At 43.4% G+C, this 21,222-nt stretch overlaps 1 protein-coding gene across 4 annotated transcripts; it reads right to left on the bottom strand.

The window, feature by feature from the left end:
- Positions 1 to 895: 895 nt before the first annotated feature.
- sun1b (Sad1 and UNC84 domain containing 1b) lies at positions 896 to 20,771 on the bottom strand. 4 transcript variants are annotated; one of them, XM_080511003.1, is made up of 23 exons: positions 20,516 to 20,771; positions 18,213 to 18,319; positions 10,880 to 11,077; positions 9,856 to 10,124; positions 9,446 to 9,712; positions 9,186 to 9,320; positions 8,727 to 8,852; positions 8,043 to 8,129; positions 7,432 to 7,545; positions 7,182 to 7,301; positions 6,995 to 7,088; positions 6,781 to 6,839; positions 6,111 to 6,304; positions 5,741 to 6,016; positions 5,556 to 5,648; positions 5,129 to 5,220; positions 4,860 to 5,004; positions 4,377 to 4,691; positions 4,167 to 4,251; positions 3,401 to 3,516; positions 3,048 to 3,215; positions 2,858 to 2,950; positions 896 to 2,774 (listed from the first exon to the last, which is right to left on the bottom strand). In XM_080511003.1, exons 2-23 carry the CDS (start codon positions 18,293 to 18,295, stop codon positions 2,658 to 2,660), a joined length of 3,246 nt encoding a protein of 1,081 aa, XP_080367129.1. In that variant the 5' UTR covers positions 18,296 to 18,319; positions 20,516 to 20,771; the 3' UTR covers positions 896 to 2,657. The 4 variants fall into 4 exon arrangements, with proteins under 4 accessions (XP_080367129.1, XP_080367128.1, XP_080367127.1 ...); XM_080511002.1 differs by lacking the exon at positions 20,516 to 20,771 and adding an exon at positions 18,756 to 20,506; XM_080511001.1 differs by lacking the exon at positions 20,516 to 20,771 and having other exon boundaries at positions 18,213 to 20,506.
- Positions 20,772 to 21,222: the final 451 nt, after the last annotated feature.

The raw sequence follows: 21,222 nt of genomic DNA, 5'->3' as shown, positions 1-21,222 counted from the left end.
GTACGGTAGTTTGAGGGGGGAGGGGTTGCTTTTTTTTTTTTTTTTTTTATCTTTTGGCCATTCGATTGTCCTTTCGAAGTAAATACAAAATAATACAAACTCTGAAGAGGACTATAAACAAAACAAACGCTAGGGGACGCCAGAGGTACACAAAACAGCAATAGCATATATATATACTGCATACATAAAATGAAATTAAATACGAAAGCAATTCTTCAGACAGGGAGCAAATAATTTAGAAAAACAGCAGTGTAGAAAATAGGCTACCAGGTGAATAAATAACCAATGCAAACAGAGAATAGGCTGCACAAACATTCATAGTTGGATACGAGTTTTAGATTATTTAAAGTTGTTCCAAGGCAGATTATTGCATCGATAACTTAACATGATCTGCATTGAGTAATCCTGAGTTTCCCTGAATGCTCGGATTAGCAGGTCCCTTTAATTGTTGTCACTCCAGCATTATCTCGTCTCCTTTGGTAAAGGATGCATCGGTGTTTCCTATGCTAAAGGAGGTTCTGAATGAAGCATTGAACTACTTAACTTCTTAGTTTTCCATATTGTATAAAGTCGTTAAAATCGTCAATTTGCCGACTTATGCAACTATTCAAAATTATTTTACAATCTTCCAGCTGTTCCACGTCTTCGCCATGTTTGCCGCTGCCTGGTTGCCATGGAAAAACCACCAACACAGTATTTTCATGCTAAAGAACATGATTTAACTATATTAAAGTGTACTCCCTGAAGTATGGTAGCCACCATAATCTCAATTTAAATCTACATACATGAAAAACTATTCAAAAAAAAAAAAAAAACCCACCCCATATTAATGCATTGAAGCATAACATAAATCTGATCTCTTAAACCAATTTAAGACATGATGGTCACCCAGAAATTTTCTTCAAAATTAAAGTCTTTATTGGAATATATTCCAAAGCAGTTAAGTCATCTTATGACTAAACAAAAATAGCCATTTATCATTAAAAAAAAGTCCCAAGATGGTTCCAAAATGCACTGAACAGCTTATGACAAAATATACATAGCAGTAACTCATATCTCGCAGCCACTAATTGACTTGTTAATAAATAAAAATTGTCAACAAAATATTTTTACACATATTTTTGATTTGCCCGTATAATCATCCAAGATTGACTAAAAACAACCCCGTCTTAAAACAGATTATGACGACCCGTGCCACAAACATTTGTCTAACAAGTTGCTGCAGTGCATCCTCTGACATTATTGACGACCCTCCCCAAACAAAACCAGGAAGGAAGAAAAAAGAAAAAAAGCAAAAACACAATGAGTAACAGTAAAAACAATAGTGATACAATAATGAAAATAACAACACAATGTCGTTTTTTTTCTCATAATAAAGCAACACTGGCAAAAGTAGATATTATAAAGGGCCAACTATCAACAATGAAATATACAGATTACATTCCTTCAGGGTTTCAGGATAGTCGGAGCCCGAGTGAGGACGTTTAACTGACCTAGAGGGAGTTACAGGATCTTGTCTCGGGAGAAACAAAACGGGAGAAAGCACACTACTTGTCGGAGTAGTCATAGCATCCAGTTTAATTATTGGTTTGGTGAATTGAGATCCAGGCACAGGACTCAAATGATCATAGAAAACATTCTCTCTTGTGAATCACTGATGCGTGTGGAAGTGAAAGAGTTCAGTTCAGGAAGGGTCACATGCTAGCATTAATCCAGGAGCCTCTACTGTACATCGTGTGGGGCCTTCTTATTATCTGAGTCACGTTGGGCTCAGGTCAGTGGTTTTGTAGTGTTTCTGCGTATTTAAAGGAAACTTGCATGTAGCCGCCACTCGAGGAAACATTCAGAGCTCGACCTTAGGCAGCATGTTCAGTTAAAGATTAAAAAAAAAAAAAAAGGAAAAGAAAAAGTCTTAAGTTATGGCTATGTGAAAGTGTGAAGCCAAAACAAGTGTTCAGTGACCTAACATGTGACCAGTACACGCCCACTGTGAGCATCAACCCGCAGAGTTTCTCAGCAGCTCGACTGGCGTCACTGTCGGAGACTTGATTTCAGAAGAAAGAAGAGAGCAACATGCCTGGAAAGCAGCTCAGGCAAAAGGTGCAGTGGCCTCCTTCCTATAAATATTAGATCCTAGTGAGAAAAGTCAAACAAAAGTCAAACAAAAGGTTAAGGACAGAAAACAAGTCGGACTGAGATGCAGAGTGTGAGGAAACGGGAGAGATGAGTCTGTAACCCTCCATTTCAAGCGTCTGCCTTCCTGTAGAGGTTGGAACGCGCTGATGGGGGGGGGGGGGGGGGGGGGGGTGTTTGTCTGCTCAGGGGCTCATTCAGTGCAAGAGGCCTTCCAAGGAAAAAGGGAACGGGGACCTTTAGCTTCTTCGTGGTTCCAATTCTTTTTCTTTCATTATCCATGATCGTCTCAACAGACACTTTCTTATGATTCTCTCAATGACACAAAAGCGCACGTTCGTGATTCAGTCTGAACACAATGCTTGAACAATCCACAAGTTCAGTCTTTTATGTCTTTCTTAGAACATCGTCACAAAAGTATTTCCCCCTCTGCTTTGAAGAAGCTGGCGAGAGCTATGTACAGACAGGCAGACAGGATGACGTGTCATACATGGTGGGGGGGGGGGTGTCTGGCGGGGTGAGGGTCACTGAAGGCGGGGCTCTCCGTGCACTCTGAACCGGTACATGCAGGTGTATTCTGGGTGACCCCAGTTGGACAGCACCCGCACCTCGATGATCTGGAAGGCCTCGTCGTTCTGCTCCTGAAAAGGGAAGAGGAGACGTGTTCAGCACACCGGAGGCACGTTTTACGTGAAAACAACAGAGGAATCATCTCTGAACTCACCTGAACAGAAAAGGACTGCAGGGCCTCCCCATCTTCTTCGTATGTGTATTTTCCCAGCAGCTTCCCTTCCTCTTGGTACTCGTCATCGAGACCCTGCACATTAAACGTCAGTCATCATCGTCAGTATCTTTGGTCTCAAGACTGAAAAAAAATGCCTCGATATTGAGCTTAACATCAGCGCGCGTCTTACAAAGACAGTGAAGTCGCGGGGGGCACTGGTGATGTTTCCAGTCGGGGACAGGGCTCTGGGGATGTGCTCCACACAGAAGGAAGTGGGCAGGATTCTCAGGGACAGCCGGATCACCAGATAGCCTTGAGAGCCTTTAAACGCCCAGCAGTTACCTGGATACACATCGGGCTAAAGAGGAAGAGAGAGAGGTTACCACCTGAAGAGAATCGTTCACATCCCACAGTTTCGCTTCATAAGCCAGTGTGACGAGCTCAAATCTTCACTTTTCCACAAAGTTCACACACAAGAAGTGATAGCGATGATGTGACATGCAGGACATGTCGCGGTGATTTCCTGTCTGTGGAGCGGCTCACCTGGATGACCACACGTGGCGATTGGGAGAAGTACCAGAGAGGCAGGCCGAACAGACTCATGAGGGCCGTCTTGGTCTCGTACGTCTCGGAGCAGCGGGTGCTGAGGATGCTGCCGCCTGAAGACGACCAAAACATCGTATTACATCAAAAGAAGTTCTCACTTGTGACAGGTTTGATGAAATTATCACAAATACATGGCATCAGATGAAAAAAAAAACCCTAATGGGGATAGTCAATATTTATGGTTTGTGTTTCTTGATTGAAGAAATGCTTCTTTATGCCAAAACAATGCAGCTACTGTAGCCTGGACACAAGTGTGTGACACACAAGTTAGCACCTCTGTCAGTCGACTGATTTGAAGCAATAGCAGCTTCTTATACAGAAGCAAAGTGTGCAAAGGGAGAAAAAAGAAGCGCTGAACAGTTCTGAGTCAGATGGGTTGAAATGATTTTGTCTATCAGCAGCTGGGCTGCAACATCGTCTGCAAAGCAGCCGGCCGGGGAATTCCTACACCCACTAATGCTACATATACGACCTATTCAGTATATCTTATAATTAAACTGTCTCGCAGCAGTGAAGTTAAATTGAAAAAAATATGAATTAAATCCCTGCAAAACATCTCACGGATAGAAAGCACAAGAAAGCAGAATAAAACCAAGTGTTCCAAGAGGATGAACAGCTTTACTACTAACTGCTCCCTGTAGTTTAATCGCGGGTTAACTGCTGGTTTGCATGAAGTCCCAGGAAGGACAGGAGGTTCTCTTACCCCCCGACTCCAGAGCGTAGTCCACCAGGCCGGTTCGATCCTGAGAGTAGAGCTTCAGGGCATTCTGGACAATCAGCTTCACTTGCTGGTACGAAAACGACATTGGCGATACCGGTTAATAAGTGTCTCGAAAACATGGCAACCAAGTAAAACGTTAGTTTACATCAGGTGATCGAGATCGAAATTCATATTGATCCAGGTATCCGTTACCTCTTCTGACAGTCCCTCGGCAGCAGAGGCGTGGTGAACAGACCCGGTTACCGTCTGAACAGCGGCCTTGGCTTGAGACTCGACTTGATCTCGTGTCTGCGCTCGGTTCTGCTCCAGCTGCAGGGAGATATTTCGGAGGATGCTGAGCTCCAGCGAAGCCAGCGACGCCTGCAGGTCGGGTGTCGTCACGTAACGCTGAGACAGCCAGAGGATCAGAGACTCTGGGACCTCCTTCTGGTCTTCTCCGGATGCACCAACGCCAAAGAACAGAGCCTGCAACTCTTTGCGTATCTGGGCAGACACCTGGGCTGTAACCTGCAACAGGAACGTCAAACAAGAAGACGCTTGAAAAATCTTTATATAGAAACAGTGTCAGGATTTGTATCCATCAAATGTAATTTATTCAGGAGCTTCACAGTAAGACTAAAATAAATTGATTTGAACTATCAAGCCCAAATGAAAGTCAGAATTTGTGTTACTTACCGTCTCCTGCAGGGTGTCCAGCTGCTCACACTTGCCCTTGCATCCTGCTACGCCCTGGAGGTCCGCTCGGACTCTACCCAGCTCCGTCTCCAGTCTGCGCACCTCAGCGAACAGAGCATCGTGCTCCTCCTGCTTCACACCCACACTTCAAGAAATACAGAAAGTATTTATCAACGGGCAGCGTCTGAACAAGATTGTTTACACAGAATCAGAAACTATGTTCACACGCCGAGTCAAGGTTTGCTGTTTTCATTGTGTCGTCTTCGTACCTGACAGGAATCGAGTCCGCTGCTGAAGAGACGATCTCTTTCTCCCGTTTCTCCTTCTCATGCTCGAACAGCTGCTGCTGCTTCTGTAGATCCTACAGCACATTTGTGCATGAAAATATACAAACACATCTTTTTTTAAAAACAAAAGCCTTTTCGGTACACTTGTCTTCACATCAGGTTAAAATCTTTTTACTGTTTACTTTGCAGGACTATTCTCGTCTCAGTTTTGTCATGTTTCATTTTAAAATCAACCATTTTCTTTCTGATGTAAAAGTTTGAATAGAAGGCACTTTTTTTGCGATCAAGTAAAAATGGTAAATATCTGTCAGGTAACAAAAGTAAAATTTCACTCAATGTGCATTTGAACCTTTATAGTTCTATTTCAAAGGTTTTTGTCTTTGGAAGGGTGTCAACCTGCAGTACGAACCTCTGTTCTGGCAGACAAAGCACCGAGCATCAGTTCCAAATCAGCCAGCCGCGCCGCCTGACTCTCCTGTTGGTTTTTCTGCTGATCTGCTCTCTGTGATAAAGTTCATGACATGTTAATGCCAGCAAATGTTCACTCCCATAACGTAACGTCTGACCTGTATGTGTTGATCTTCATCCTCCTACCTGTGCTGTGAGTGTGTTTTCCAGCTCCAGTTCTCCGCGCAGCACGCTAATCTTCTGCTCCAGCAGGGAAGACGCCCACAGCCCGAGGCTCTCCCTGTCGGTCCGAGTGTGGAGCTGCTCGCTCAGAGTGTTGTAGAGACCCAGGACGTCTCTGTGACGCTCGTCCTGCTTCTGGTCATCTTGCTGGACTCGCTCCCACAACAGGGCGAGCTGGCGCTCCACGTGTGCGAGGCGCTCTAGGTCAATACCAGAATCTGCTACGGGGGGAAGCATTGACTAAAGGGGAAAGGAAGAAAAGTTGCAAAAATGAAAAGGCAAGTCTGGCGATACATGGAATTAACATCATGTAAGATGTTGTTTTCTCTCTTACTGATGATGCCTGTGACACTGGGCTGGCTGGGGTTGGAGTCAGTGGAGCCTCTGGTGGAGAGGCAGGAACTGCAGCAGGAGCTGGCATCATGTTGGACAAGAAGGCGACGGGGGACGCGGGACGCCACTCAGTGAGGTTTATGGTCGGAAGGTAAGCGAGCAGGGCAGCAGTGGACGGACCCCACAACCAAAGGGCTGCAATAGATTGTGGTTTAGACACTATTCACAAAAGGAACTGTAAAGTCACACTTTTCTTATCGGAGAACTTTAGAAAAACTCAAAACTATTCAAGCATATTGTTCAAAATGTGGATCCAGCTGATGACGTGAAGCTGTAGCATTAACAGATTGTTCTTCAGGATTAAGTAAAACTCCGATGCAGTCATGAAGTATTGTTTGAAACATAATTTCGAAAACTTAATTATAGAAAGTAGCTGCTCTGAACAAACACACATGATTTAAAGTCAATCAAAAGGTTTCTTCAACTAACTAAAAATATAAAAAAAACAGACTTGTGTTTCAATATATATACATCACTTCACAAGCAAATATATAATGAATTGATGTAATCTGTATTTTGCTACACTTCACTGAGAAGTGTAGCGACTCCATCAACTGTTTTACTCCAGACTTTTATTTGTTCATTCATGACTTTGATTCACTTAAACTCACCAAGAAGGAGCAAAAGAGGCAAAAGGAGCCAAAGGAGCTTCCACAACTTTGGAAGGCATCTGAAACACAAAACCATATATATATATATCTAATACAGAAATGGTAGGAGGATTTAATGTTTCTCATTGAAAAAGATAATTGCTTCAACCATTCAAGAGCATTTAAACTACTTTACAGAAAAAAAGAAAGCATGTATTAGGAGGATGATTCTTACCGTGTCAAGAAGAAGACATTGAGGACCGACATGAGAGACACCAGCTGGTACCATCCTGTCGCCAGTATCCACAGAAGCCAACTACCAGCCTTCACTAGAAAAACAGATGCGTCATGCAAAACATGGTGAGAATAGGAATAAGATGCACATATCTAGAGAAATGTGGTGGAAAGAAAACAACACTAACCAGGGGCCGCAAGCAGCATCCACATCACAGAGAGGAGGCTCTGCGCTACTGTCCCAACTCCAGATCCTACAGCTTTGCCTGCGCTCACCAGACCGTAACCTGGCTGGAGGAGGCAGTGACCTGCAAGACAAGGTGAAGGGAACATTTCAACTCAATAATGGCGGCATAAAGAATGACCTATGGATGTATGGCACCTATGTATGAGTCCATTTACACAGTGACATCAACGTTAAGAGAAGTGTTGGTTGACCTGCGTAAGCTAGGACGCTCCACAGCGCCCCCGCCAGGCGGCGAGGCCTGGAGGACTGTGTGGTGGTGAGGACGGTGTGTGTCTCTGAGTACTGCTTCCCTTTACAGTCATCACCTGTGTGTGCCCCAACAAAGAACCAGTAAATAAACTCATACATATCACAGTGAGAATGTAAACAAGACAATTCCGCAACTGATCAAAGCCGACAAAACGGAATGAAAGAAAGAAAATCAACGTATTAAATGAAAATAAACTTAGAATCTTATAGTTGCTTTGCCACTTCCACATTTCTAATCGTGTTTGTTATATTTTAGGGTGACGTTTTACTCAGTGGTTGGACAATCAGGTTTTTCCGCTTCTAACTTCTGGAATGATAAAACGGTGTGGCAAGTTTTAAACTTAAATCTTGAAATAGGCTTGGGGTGAAAGTGGAGCATCTGCACGTCACTAAAGGTCAACTGGCTGGTGGCCCAATAAAGCAGTTCACACAACCTCTGCTTGCTGCCCTGGCCACAGGTCACGCATATCATTAACTCTTGTCAATCACAGCCACACACAGGAAAACCAGTATAGACAGAATCAGGGAACGTGTGGATCGTGTGTCTGCTTACACAGCGAGCCATTGAGATTAAGCTGTGATGATGCATCTTCAGTCACCAGATCCTTCACATTCAAGCTCCCACAGTAACTCGAGTGAGCTGCAACACACACACACACACACAAGCACAAACACACATCAACAGTTAAAAAAGAAAGAAATATAATGGAGACTTCAAGTGGATTTGTTTCATTTCAGTTTGAAAAAAACACAGACGTAGTGCTATTAACACTGACCTGTAAATGCTGTTTTAATGTACTTCTTTAGTTTCTTCATAAAGCATTATAAATTGTCTTTTTTTATGAATGCCGCTCTATAAATAAGTTTGCCTTGCCTATATGTTGACATATAGAGACAGGTTTTCAAAGTCATACACTATTGACTATTGTTGTGCATAATGTTTTATGTCAACCAGAAATGGCCAAACCCTGATACTGGAAACTTAATTGTGGGTGCAAGCTAAAAAAAAAAATAGTTCTGATTAGGGTATTTATTCAAATGCACATATCTGCCGACAACCTGATTTCAACTAAAGCCCTGAACTAACTTTTAGTTTCATTCAAAGCATTCTTCTGCCTTCAGCAAAAGTAAGGAAATGAGACTGGGTTTGATGAGAGTTTCTTTGAAAGTTATTAATCCCTAGACAAAGCTTTCATGTTCTAAAGAGACCTTTAGAGCATGTAGCAACAGCAGGTACCTTGTCCTTCATAGCCATTAGTCTTGTAGCCCATCATCCTGTGGAGAGTGTTCGCCTTAAACAGCCACAGCTGGGACCAACTGGAAGACGCCGCTTGCCTCAATGAGTCCGAAAATGCAAGGACACCTGGTGAGACACCAAGGCATAAATACACTGTTCATTATGTAATTAATGGAGGGTGACAGAAAACTTAAAATAAATGACAAAGGTGTAAGGTTAATGTTCCACAAATTCCCTGAATACCGAAATAAAGGCATTTCTGGTCAACTATGGTAGTTCCATTAGGAGGAAAAAGTGAAAAGACTGCATGTGAAATATTAGACAGAGAGCTAATGAGACGGCAGGACAAAAGCTCAAGTTTTAAATGAGCTGCACAAATCTCCAAGGGCTCTTTAAGTCTCACACCGTACAGTGGCTTCGGAAAATGCCATGACAAAAAAAAAGGTCCTTGTCGTATACCTCTTTCAGATGAGCCCTTGACTTTTGAACCCAGCCAGACCACACTGCTGAAGAATGTAGTGAAGAGGCACACCATGGGAGCCAAGGCTCGCTTGCTGTAGTGCGTACACCTATTAAACACCGACACCAGAACACCTGGGGAGAGACACCATGAGTGATTAATCGCTCATATTTGCAACAATCAACAACGGTTAAAAAAAAAAAAAACTAAAACGGCTGTCCGTCTCTAAATCATGACCCTGTATTCAAGAGCGTCTCACCGGACTTGTTCTTCCGACTCCTGTCTCTGGTGTATATACGGGTGAAGGGGGACGATGGGGAGGTGAGGGCATCCGTGTGGGTTTCTGCTGCTTGAGAGGATGACGATAATAAGCACGAGGATGAAGACCGTGTGATTAGGGAATCCATTTTTTTCTGGGAAAGAAAAGAGCAGTCTCTGCAGACGTAACCGTTTGCAAGTACGGTGTGGGACTTGGATGCGGTGGCGCCGCCATTGGCGCCGGATGAACTGTGGCCGGAACTTTGTCCTGCAAGGTGGCAAAGAAAACCAGGAGTCAAACAAATGAAACAGCTTATGTTGCATGGTAAAAATAAATTAAAAGGCTCAAATATCTTCTGAATTTCGCTGCTTTAGCACAGAAATTTTGTGAGTCTTTATTTTTGGACTGACCCAAGTGTCCATCGACACAAGTGGTAGTGGTTGAGGACGACGTCCTGTTGGTGACCGTTCGTTGTCGCAGGTGGGACTGGTCCAGAGCGGAGGTCAGCAGAGATTCATCACACTCTGCAATGTTTTCCTGAAAGTTGCTGATGCTGCTGCTGTTGTTAATTGGCGTGCTGGCAGCTAAGAAGGAAAGGGCTTTCCTTGGGGTGGCAGCTTGGCTCAGTGATAAAGTCAGAGGACTGGACGAGGCCTGTATCGTTCTGTTCCGGAGCACCCTGAAATTTTATGAAGCAGGTAAAGCTGTGAGTCTCATTGCCTGTATGGACACAACGATGTTTATCGCACCAGAAGGTTATGTAAGAGCCATTCCAGTACAATGAGTATATCAAACAATATAATCAATCCACCGAACCCACAATACAATCACACTTCTTCTAAAAAGACTTTGAAACCCAGCTCTCACACCTCCTTGTAAGTCTATCCTATGACTAACTGCTCTTTCCTTCATGTCCAGATGGCACAGCAAATATTAAAATATATTAATATTAAAAGGTATTACAAAACTGTCTCAGGTTTTTTTTTTTTTTTTAATGACACTGAAAAACATTTGACTGATGTGAAAAAGGTAACAGGGCGAGTGGGGTTCTACTGGATTGGCCAAATACAATGACACGCAGAGCACGGATGAACAGAAATATGATGAAGCGGGAGTGCTCGGTGTATTTGGGTCTCACTCATCCTACTTCTTTGTTCACAAGGCTGGCATCTTATGAAACAGCTGAGCTGGAGGAAGTGTGGACAAGGCCTGGCAAAACCTCATCCGGATGCAGTGAATAGATGGAGCAATTATCAGAAATATGGAACAGAATTTGGCACTTGACTACTTGCAACCACCGTATGCGTGTGCGTGTGTGTGTGTGTGTTGGGTGGACCCACAGGCTGCAGCTCAGATGAACATAGGTATGAATCCTGCCACTCCATGGAAGGCCAGCATATAAGAGCTATACCCAGTGTCCATTGTTAGTCTCACCGTGTCTCTTTGCTGGTGCTGGTGTAGCTGCTGCTGCTGCTGCTGTGGTTATGGGAGAGATCGCTCTGGCTTTTGTTGTCATGGTGACCGGCACCGGCCTGCAGACGCAGGCTCCGTCGTGACATCCTGGGCGACTCGTACACGGGAGCGATCTGGTGCTGCTGCTCAAACTCGAGTGCTGCTGTGGAGTAGCTGGAGCTGAGAGAGACCAGAGGGATGGCAAGGGAGGGGAAAAAAAAAAAAAAGAAGGGAAAAGTCAGAAAGTTGCAGGAAAAAAAGTTCTCTGAAAAGGCAGTGTGGATATCCTTCATTTGATCTGCTTCATCATAAACGTATTTTTAAAAAGAAATAAAAACAAACAGCCCTTTTATGAAGCTGTGCTGCTTGCAGCTGGCAGCGTTCCTAACAGGAAGTGACTCACTCGCAAGGGAGAGAAAAAAGGACAACAGAATAGGCTCAGTATGTCTGAAAGTAAAACAAAAAATTCTTAAAAAATAAATAAATAAATCCATAAAATGTGTTATTCGGTTGAGGGGAGAAAAACAAAAGTATGTCGCTCTACTGACTGCCATCCAAAGCCAACCGTAAAGTGGAAACACACCATGGCTGTTCTTTGCAATGTTTTGCCGTGAGTCATAAGGCCACACCCACCTGGCTGAGTAGGCACTCGGCTCCAAACTCAGCCATGACTAACAGGGAACAGGGCAACGATTGCAAAATTTCACTACAAAATCTATTGGCTTAGTACATCTTAACTGGTGTGCAGAGACAAGCAAGTACTGATCAAATGTATCTTCCTTCTTTCAAATGGTGAAGTATATATATTGCTTTTAAAGTTTACAGCGGTCCACGATGGTCTGTTTGCCTCTCTAACTTTAGTATTAACTCTCCACTGGAGAAGAGACAATAACACCTCTCAACATAAACTTGAAAAATAAGAGCCATCTTCATTCAAACAGAATTAATTTGGTTTATGGCATGAACACACACGCCCAGGGTTTCTGCGGATGATGCACAGACTTGGTGAAACGTGACACCCCAGCCCATCATTTCCAGACAGACATTAGCAGCCAGACTTGGCAATATCAGAATTACTGTTCATGGATTTGCACACATGCATGCATTGTGGAGGTTCCTTTCTGGCACTCGCTTCGGCTCTAAACCCTGAGGATTACGCTCCCAGTGAGAGCCAATTATGTGCTTTCATCCTCACTCTACCTCCTGCTTGTTGATCCAACTGATTCTGAATCTGTATCTGAACACAAGATCTGAGCAGCATCTTTTCCTGCTCACCCTGGAGCTCAATATTTGTCATTTATTACATTGGAGACAATGAATCACTCTGGCGCTATGAAGCAAATGAGTCCAGAAAGTCAACATTTACTGAGGAATTCTATTACGATTACATGCACTGTTTAGAGAAAGAATCCTCTTTCATTTGATTTCATTGATTTCAGGTACCACCTTCCTCATTAAAAGTAAAACACCTTTTCATATTTGCTCCAGCGTGAATAGAATCCAATATTTGCGAATGTGATTCTATGAGCGGAAAAATGTACAAAAAAAATGCATCTAAACTGTTTTTATAAGTATTCATGTTCATATTTCAATCGGACTATTGGCCAACCTCTCTTTTCAGATAAAAAAAAAATCATAAGCTAATACCAAATGTGTAAACAAAAGCACTGTATTCAGTGTCTAAATTATACAAATGTGTGCATGTATTTTTCAATACAATACAAAACATAAGCATGTACAGTACTGATTTAGTAGTAGAAGTAGAAGTAGTAAACATTGGCCAAAACTAACATTGATAAGGTTTGAAGCTACTTGAATGTCCGTGGTCTCGGCTGCAACAGCATAACCACCAGTCAGTCATCGACATCACAAATTGCTGGGATGCTAGCAACTGTTAAAATACACAGAATGAGAATCTCTTGTTCAGATTGTCCAAATTGATCCGTCTCTCAGGCAGCTCTACTGGCCCACTTTCGCGTTATAAATAGCGATGGAGTCAGTGTTTTCAAAATGAGTGAAGAAGGCTCCAATGGGGGACAAACATAAAGGTATATAGACCACTACCATCCGGACATTCAGCTTCCTGGAATCTCTCCTTACATAACTCTGCAGCTTTGATTCTCTTCCCACACTCAGTGGGCACAGCCAAACTTCCTTACGATGCTCACAACTATGCTCTGAATCTGGTCTGATGCAACTCTACTTTTCACATGCTTCTGTTCTACGTGCGGCCTCTTGTGAAGTAGTTACTGAGTAATAACCCAAGATGAGAGCTACAATCTAGGTGAAAACAGTGAAAGTCTACTGATTTCTAATAATCATAACTCAATAAATGAAGTTCAGAAAATGTCTACAAACATATAATCAAGTACATTTCTTGATGAGGATATGCACACATGACGTGACAACAGTTCTTCCAGACAGTATTCAGACATCATGGCTGGATGCCAGGAATTCATCCAGGAGTAAAAACAAAACAATGACTGAATTTGTATCAGTGGGTAAAGTATGTGCCCAGGGAGGTGAAGCACTGGCTCTTCAGAGTCTGGTTCATTACGAGAGAACACACTCCGGAGGCAGAGAGAAGGTTTTTTTTCCGTCATGGCACTGCAAACTTCACGGCAGCATCCGAAATAACTGGAGCAAAACCTGCTCGTCATCGTTTCTTTCAGATCCATCCTGAGAGACAGGAGACGAATTCCTCAGTGTGAAAAAAAAGGCAACTCCCGTGACACGAGCCTGCGGTCAAACTACTACACCAGCATCATGCTTGGTCTCCTGCAACTTGAGGAACCTGCCAACCACCCACATACAACCTTGGTTACACACTGTAATCCCATCAAAAAGCAGAAACGATGCACACACAAGGCCACATCGCATGAAGTCGTCCAGCAGGGACAATGATCTGATCCTCTCCCTATATGTATATTTAACTCTATAAGTGTATACTTAGTTGTTTTTTTTAACAGGAAAAACACTGTGACCGCCACAGTTTCATCCAAAACAATTTGCACCGGGTGAAATTTAAATGTTTATGTATTCACAAAAGTGTATATCTGAGCGCTGCAAATGCATGAACAGTCAACAGTGTGTGAGTTACGTCGCTGAACTAAAACACATGTTGCCGCAATAAAAAGTAAAACCTCCCCTCGTGTCCTGACTGAACTCAGTATACTGTATTTTGGCAGCTCATTTTTGTCCCCAATTGACACACACACACACACACACACACACACACACACACACACACACACACACACACACACACACACACACACACACACACACACACACACACACACACACACACACACACACACACACACACTCAAGACCATGTGGCTTGTAAGCCTCAGCTTCAAAACCACAATTGTAGTTACATAAGATTTTTTGAGAACTTCTTCTACTTTCACAGGAAAGGTTGAAACGTTTATAGTGATATTACTAAAGGAAGTGAAAATTATAACTCAAACTTGCTTCACACTGGTTAAGTCTGGCAAAGATTAAAGGAACTACACCTGTGTGTGTGTGAAAAACCTGGGAGTCCATCATAAAGATATTTTCCATCAGCGACTCTTTCATCTGAAAATGAGTTTAGTCGGAACAAAATGAATTACGCTGTTCCTCGTAGAACACCGAATGACAATATTGCGAGCTCTAACAGGCAACGACACTGAATATTAATGCTTCTGGGTTAGATCTGTGCCAGCAAAAAAACCAAAAAAAATCATTTTACAGACTTGGGATGTCATTTGGCTGAGACATACTGAGTATTTTGTTATTCATTCCCAACAAATCATTTTTATCTCCTCCCTGCACTACTAAAAGACCAGGTTCTAACCAGAGCAGATATGGAGCACACTATATCTTCCTGCATTCCTTTACAGAGGCGAAACCAGCCTATGTTTACAAGAGGCACATAACTGGGACTCTCGGACCATGCAGGGAGTCTTCAAATTTCCATCAAACATCTCTCGGTGGGTCGGAGTTGGCACTGCGATTAGGATCGTTCCAATCCGCCCTCTTTTCCTCTCCCACAGACAACACTTCCCTTCTGGCCTGCTCTCTGCTGGTGTCCGTCACTATCACTCTATCACGCACTTTAGTGTATGTTTCATGTTGCGGCAGTTGCTACAGTGGCCCGTATAAACAGCTCCCTGGCTTGAGAGAGGCCGCGATCATTAGCAGGGGACTGGATATGCACCACTTCTAATGACAGATGCTGTCACAAACAAAAATCAAAACAAGCCTGATTTTCTTTTTTTTCTTTACTGTAGGCGTATAAAACACCTCAACAAATAATTTGTTCAATTCCAACTGTATTACAAGCTGTGCGTGCAGAACAACTACAGGAAGGTCAGTTGAAACACGAACAAATGGCAATTGTGAGACACAGGAAGACAGACACGCTGAAATCCAGCTGCTATCATTTGCTCGGCTCTTGAACCAGTGGTTTGTATACTGAAACACACTCGGACCACATGTCAAAACAACTGCGACGGCAACACGGACGACAACTGTTCCGCCACTGAGTAACTGCAGCTTGTTATTAGTTACATCCCAGGATTGCTGCACATCATGAAGGTGAGACGGTGAAAACACACTGCGACCATATATATATATATATATATATATATATATATATATTTGCATTTAAATAAATCTTTGCATGAACATGAGGCCAATTCAATCCAGCAGTCATTCACAGTGATTATCAGTCAGTATACCTGATGCAGTATTGGATAATTCGGTCGCCATCGCCTGCTTCCTTTTTCACAGCTCAACTATCACTTGAAAAACAACTTCAACCAGAGGCCCGAGCTCCACTGACCCACTTTCACCATCATAAAATATGAAGGTGACAGCCGATGTTCTCCACACACACACACCTGCTTTCATGAGTTCAGGAGTGGGGTCACACCACTTTTCTGTACATGGTGCAGCCACTTTCTGAGCTACGGGGTATAATAAATGACTGTCCGGATTTACTGCAGTGGAAAACAATGTAGTCACACATTTGAATTATAGTAACATAAAATTCTCTTTCAGCACCAAACAAGGGAACACAGAGTTGTGACCAGTGAACACATCATAGTATAGAATGTGTTTACTATTGTCATAAACACATAAATATCACCCAGTTGTCAACAAAACTCAAAAATACAATATCAGTAATAGATGAATATTTATGCATTTAGATTTTGAATTAGTCATTGCAATTAAACTAATTTAACTAATCTATGATCATCCAATTATCCATCCATATTCCAATCCGTTTCATCCTGCTGACTGGGTGAAGGCAAGATACACACTTGACAGATAACAAATAATGTTTTGATTTTACAGCTAAAAAAACTGTAATAAATGTGCAAAAAAGCGAGTGCCTCATCACTTAAGATAGCTGTTAGTGAATCTCGACCGTGACTGGATGGTTAGAAAGCCCTGCGGCTCTGAAAAGCAAAGTGTGCGCGACAACAGCACTCGATGGCAGACCACCTCTCACTCTTTGTATTCAACGTTACAAAACTTGTCTCTGCCCCTTTTGAGTCGCAACAACAGATGGGCCAACGGTCTCCGTCACCTGACCCCGTCTGGCTCTGCACTGCCCTCCTCACATTCACACACCGCACACGACAAACCATCTGAAGTCTGAGCACAATCGGCAACAGCTTTGACAATGTACCCCCCCCCCCCCCCCCCCCCCCCCCTTTGCACCCAAGAGCTGATGCTATATTTATGTGAAGTTGAAGCTAAAAACAAAAGCATGCAGCAGCTTTGGGTTAGAGCACGTACTTTTAATCAAGCTGGTTTCTCAGGAGAGTTGAGATTCATCGGCCACTCAGGGGTGCACAGGCTAATAAAAACCACGGATATCCCGACTAGTTAGTCAAGAAGCAGAAACTATTAGTCTAATCCTGGGATCAGGGCCACGGTTGTGACCGTGAGGTTCATTAATAGCTTCTCAGCTGACTGCATTCAAAGGAACACGATTAGCTTGTTCCAGCCTTTCAGTCTGCCTGGCAGGTTCCTGTGAGGTGTCAAACAAGCTTTTACGCATCCGAACTCACTTTGCCTCCGTCTTTTTTTTAAATGGAGACTGTATTCCGCAATGCCGGAGTGTAACGTAGCCGACCCGAGAACACCCGACAACATTTGTCTTTTAGATTATGTTACGACCTCACCTGCAGGTTGTCACACGTCACCTGAATATTAACGGCAAATTAAAAGCTTTGATATTTCTGCCTTCAAAAATACCGATGCATAAAAAAACAGAATGCAGCTAAATCCAATTTTCTTGATACAAAATAACACTGAAAAGTGTTGTAGCCTAAACTTTCCACACTTTTCTCAATGCGGTCAAAACACAGCCGTAAACATAATCGCCGCTTTTCTGCTCCAACTTGTCTTTTTACGAGACACTTTCATACTTTTACTTGAAATGTGGGAGGCCACTGTGAAGCCACTGCTTTACCTTTCTCTAAAGTCAGAAAGTAACTTGCTGGGAGCGAGGTGATTTATCGCGCTTGGACCAACACGCCCAAAGGCTTTGCTCTCGACTGATGTCAGCCGACATCAACAGTGACAGTAATGAAGGCAACAACATTCCTTCACATGCACAGACCGTCCTATTATGTGTCAACCACACCCACACCAAAGCTGTGACGACAGGGAACGATCAAAAAAAAAAAGAAAAGAAAAAGAAATGCATGAATAAACACCACAAAGGGAAAGGAAAGATAACACCTGTGACTTCTCAAGACACAAAAAGTTGTTTCACACATCTTGAGTCCACAGTATAGGAGCAGTAGAACATAGGACACATGTTCTGATTTTACTCTACAGGGTTTTCCAAAAGCAAGTGCCAACAGAATCATGAGGCTGACTCATCGAAGCCACAACCACAGGATATTTTAGCAAAAAGAGCTACAGAGTTATGAAATCTCTTCAAGCAAGAACGCTTTCAGATTATCAATCATCTTGAGCTATATTTGCATATAAAGCTTTTTTTTTTTTTAAATACAAGTTTAATAGTCGGTAAAGTAAGCAGTAGGAACACACGAGCAGAGATGAGCATGAAGCAACATACTGAAAACCACCTCGATGTTCTTTGTTACATTACATGATAAGAACAAAAGTTAATGCTAGAAAGACCACCTCGACTGCTGTCGACCGACAGAAACATCAAAGAAATCTGAATACATTAGCTGTTAGTTACAGTGATTGGAAAGTATTAAAGTGGCGAAACCTTTGTGATCTTGTGCGCATCGCCTCTAGTCATACATGACAGCCATGGTATGCAGCTCTGAGGTCTCACCTGAGAGAGTAAGTATAGCCAGTGTTGTCCGGCGCACACTGCGGTGGTGTATACGTGTGCAGCTGGGAGAAATCCATGGTCATTCTTCGTTCGCTTTCTCTTTCAGACTGCAACAGTTCAATACAAGGGGACAAGACACTTTGAGGCAAAGCCGACATGGTGGCGGAGGATAAAAACTACAAACATCTACACACAAACACACACGCTCATTCAATCTGTCTCTTCACAGATAAATCAGTCCCACCAACAGCCAGTCTCGTGTTGTGCCACCATCTAACTGCATTTCGAGAACAGATCCGATGCTCTAGCTCCACATTAAAAATAGGCCAGTGCTGGCGAATCCCTGGCTCTCCTCGGTTCAATCCCAGCAGTATTCACCGGGCTGCTCTCCAAGAAAACGCAACCGCCAGTTCGTGCTATGCTGTGACACCACGTCAGAAAGGCCAGTGAGAGCAGCCCCTAATGAGAGCGGCTGGACATTCCTTCTCCTCGGGAACACAACAATGCTACTGTGGCTCTGCCTGTGCCTGAGTGTTGGCCAACCTCTTCCTGCATGCTGACTCCGGCTGATCGTTGACAGAGACACAGAGAAGCTGCAATCAAGGAGAAGTCTCCTTTTCTCTGGTTCTGAACAAAAAAAGTGGTGCTGGTAGAAACAGGGATCCTCTTTCCCTTTGTAGTGAGCACACTCCTCGCCAGGACAGCTACTCCTTATAGCAACTGCTCGAGTGAGCGCTGTAGTCCGAAACCCAGTAAAGCAGCAAGGGGTGGGGCAGATTTTTAGGCAATGGGCGGGAAGCAACTGGCCTGAGGGCTGAGCTTCTTGTCGTGAAACCTGCTCTGTGTGTGAGCGAGCTGTGCAAATATGACCATGCCGTCCTCAAAAGTCAGTTGGTGGTTTATTATGAGGTACACAAACTAAACTAAATGTAGCTTATCATCAAGATGTGGAGTACTTGCTCATCTGTGTGGAAAATGTAGTTAAATCTGCTATAAGATTGACTTGTGGAATAATGATGGTTTTTAATGTTTCAAGGTTTTTGGCAAAGCGTCAGTGTCTTGCAATGTGGGACACATTTACAATAACACCTGGAAAACTTCGAGAAGCATGAAAATAATGTGTGCATTTAGGGTTTTTCCAGAATTCAGAAAGCTGTTAAAGAGTGCTGCATCCCACCAGCTCCAAGTCATTCTGAAACTTTTACTCAGCCACAGCAGCAGTGACACGACAAAGGGGAGGCACCAAAACCACATGGCTACTAACAACACCCACCATCAAAATCTTCAGGCATAATCTTAATCAGAGGGTCAAATCCACAGCCAGGTCTGACCGCCAAAAAGAGAGATGAATGAAAAGAAATACACAAAAAGCCAAGGGGACTTCTTAAAACCAGCCGGGATTAGTTTTTCCTCCAACCAAAATGTCAACTTGTGAAGAGATTTACCACGCCAGCACTGACCACGAGCACTAAATTAAATACTGCCCTCCTGCAGTGCAATCCAATCCACTCCGACCACTGCAGGATGAAGTGTAAATCAGACGAAATGCGGGGATTTCTTTAAACCATCAGAGAGACATTTACTTTAAGATGCTACTAAATCTTTGCCGCAACAATGTGACATTAAATTCTTAAGCCCATCATTCAAGAGACAGATTGAACAGTTAAACACCTCGGAGAAACACACAAACACACACAGTCAACAAGGGGAGCACACGGAGTGTGATCTCTGCCACGGTGCTGTGTTTCACCTCACATCACACCAGTGTTTTGATGCCTCATTTTACGCAAACTACCTGCGACGAACGGGGCAAACAGCTGAGTGCTCCACGTACAGACAACCGACGCCTTTCAAACACGCGTTTGCTTTGAATTGGAACTGCAAAGTGTCCGGCCAGAGTGACATATAAGCCGGGATACATTCTCACGTTGCCCCTGTGCTAAAATTAGAGTCTGGATGTATTTAGACTGCGCCGTCACCCACCGAAGCACTGACTTACAGGATTGTGTAACGACGCACTATTACTATTTATTACAGTAAATGCGTATTTAACAATACGCGGGGAGAAACCGACTAATACCGACAACAGATTATGCGTTTAATGGCACATATTCCCAGATATATGTTGAAACAACCGTGCAAAATAAGGCCCGAGACTGTGCACAACAGCTGTTGGTAAAGGAGCTCAGCAAAACCAAAATAGATCCCAACACAATGCAAACACACACGCGCAAACATTCACAACACACACATCGTGCGATTACAACACAGACGAGGTTATTGGTTGCAGGACGCCAACTTGCCCGAGTCCCATGTATGTTATTTTTCTTTTTAAGAGCGTAATCCCAAGGATCATGATCCACACATGACTACCGCGGAAGATGCGCAAACTTGTGTCGGCATCGCGACGCACGCGCCGCCAAAAGGTTATTTATTACTGCGGACGCACTGCGTCCCGTGCGCGATTCCCACTGACGAGTGACCACAAAAAAACATCAACAAAAACCCAAAGAAAAACAAACAGGAAAGTTTGCGAGCAGGTAGTGACTGATACGCCAGTGCACCACTAACAGCTTTCCAAAATGGCTTCCCGGAGTAACAAAGCCAGAAGGATCGCTGCCGATTCTGGTCCTCCCACTCCCAAGCCTCCATTGTCGGCCGGAGCGCGAGCTTCAAATCTATTGGAGGAGAGCGAGCGAGCGGCGCTGCGGCGTCGCGCGCGGCGCGCCGGACTCCTCAGCCGCATCCTGGGAAGAACCGCAGACAATATCCTCCATGTGCACATTTAAATATTCATCTTTAAAATGCTTAAGCATAAGAACAAACATTTTAGAAAATACAGCTGTCGTTTTTCAGATCATGGCAACAGAAAAATGTCCTATATTGATTATATATCATACTATAAGGACATTAATAAATATTTAGAATAATGCCCGGCAATAACTGTTTAAAAAAAACGAATTATTATCATATTTTAATTAAAGAAAAATGTTTTCTGTCTACGTTACTA

This window comes from Blennius ocellaris (genome assembly GCF_963422515.1).
Source record: "Blennius ocellaris genome assembly, chromosome: 16".
NCBI classification, from domain to species: domain Eukaryota; kingdom Metazoa; phylum Chordata; class Actinopteri; order Blenniiformes; family Blenniidae; genus Blennius; species Blennius ocellaris.
This window is presented reverse-complemented; position numbering and strand designations above follow the sequence as displayed.

Coding starts and splice junctions, on each gene's coding strand:
- sun1b (XM_080511001.1), bottom strand. CDS start 18,370: ATGTCGGCTTTGCCTCAAAGTGTCTTGTCCCCTTGTATTGAACTGTTG. Junction 7,546..8,042: donor TAATCTCAATGGCTCGCTGT/GTAAGCAGACAC, acceptor GGGCACACACAG/GTGATGACTGTAAAGGGAAG. Junction 2,951..3,047: donor CCCGCGACTTCACTGTCTTT/GTAAGACGCGCG, acceptor TTTAATGTGCAG/GGTCTCGATGACGAGTACCA.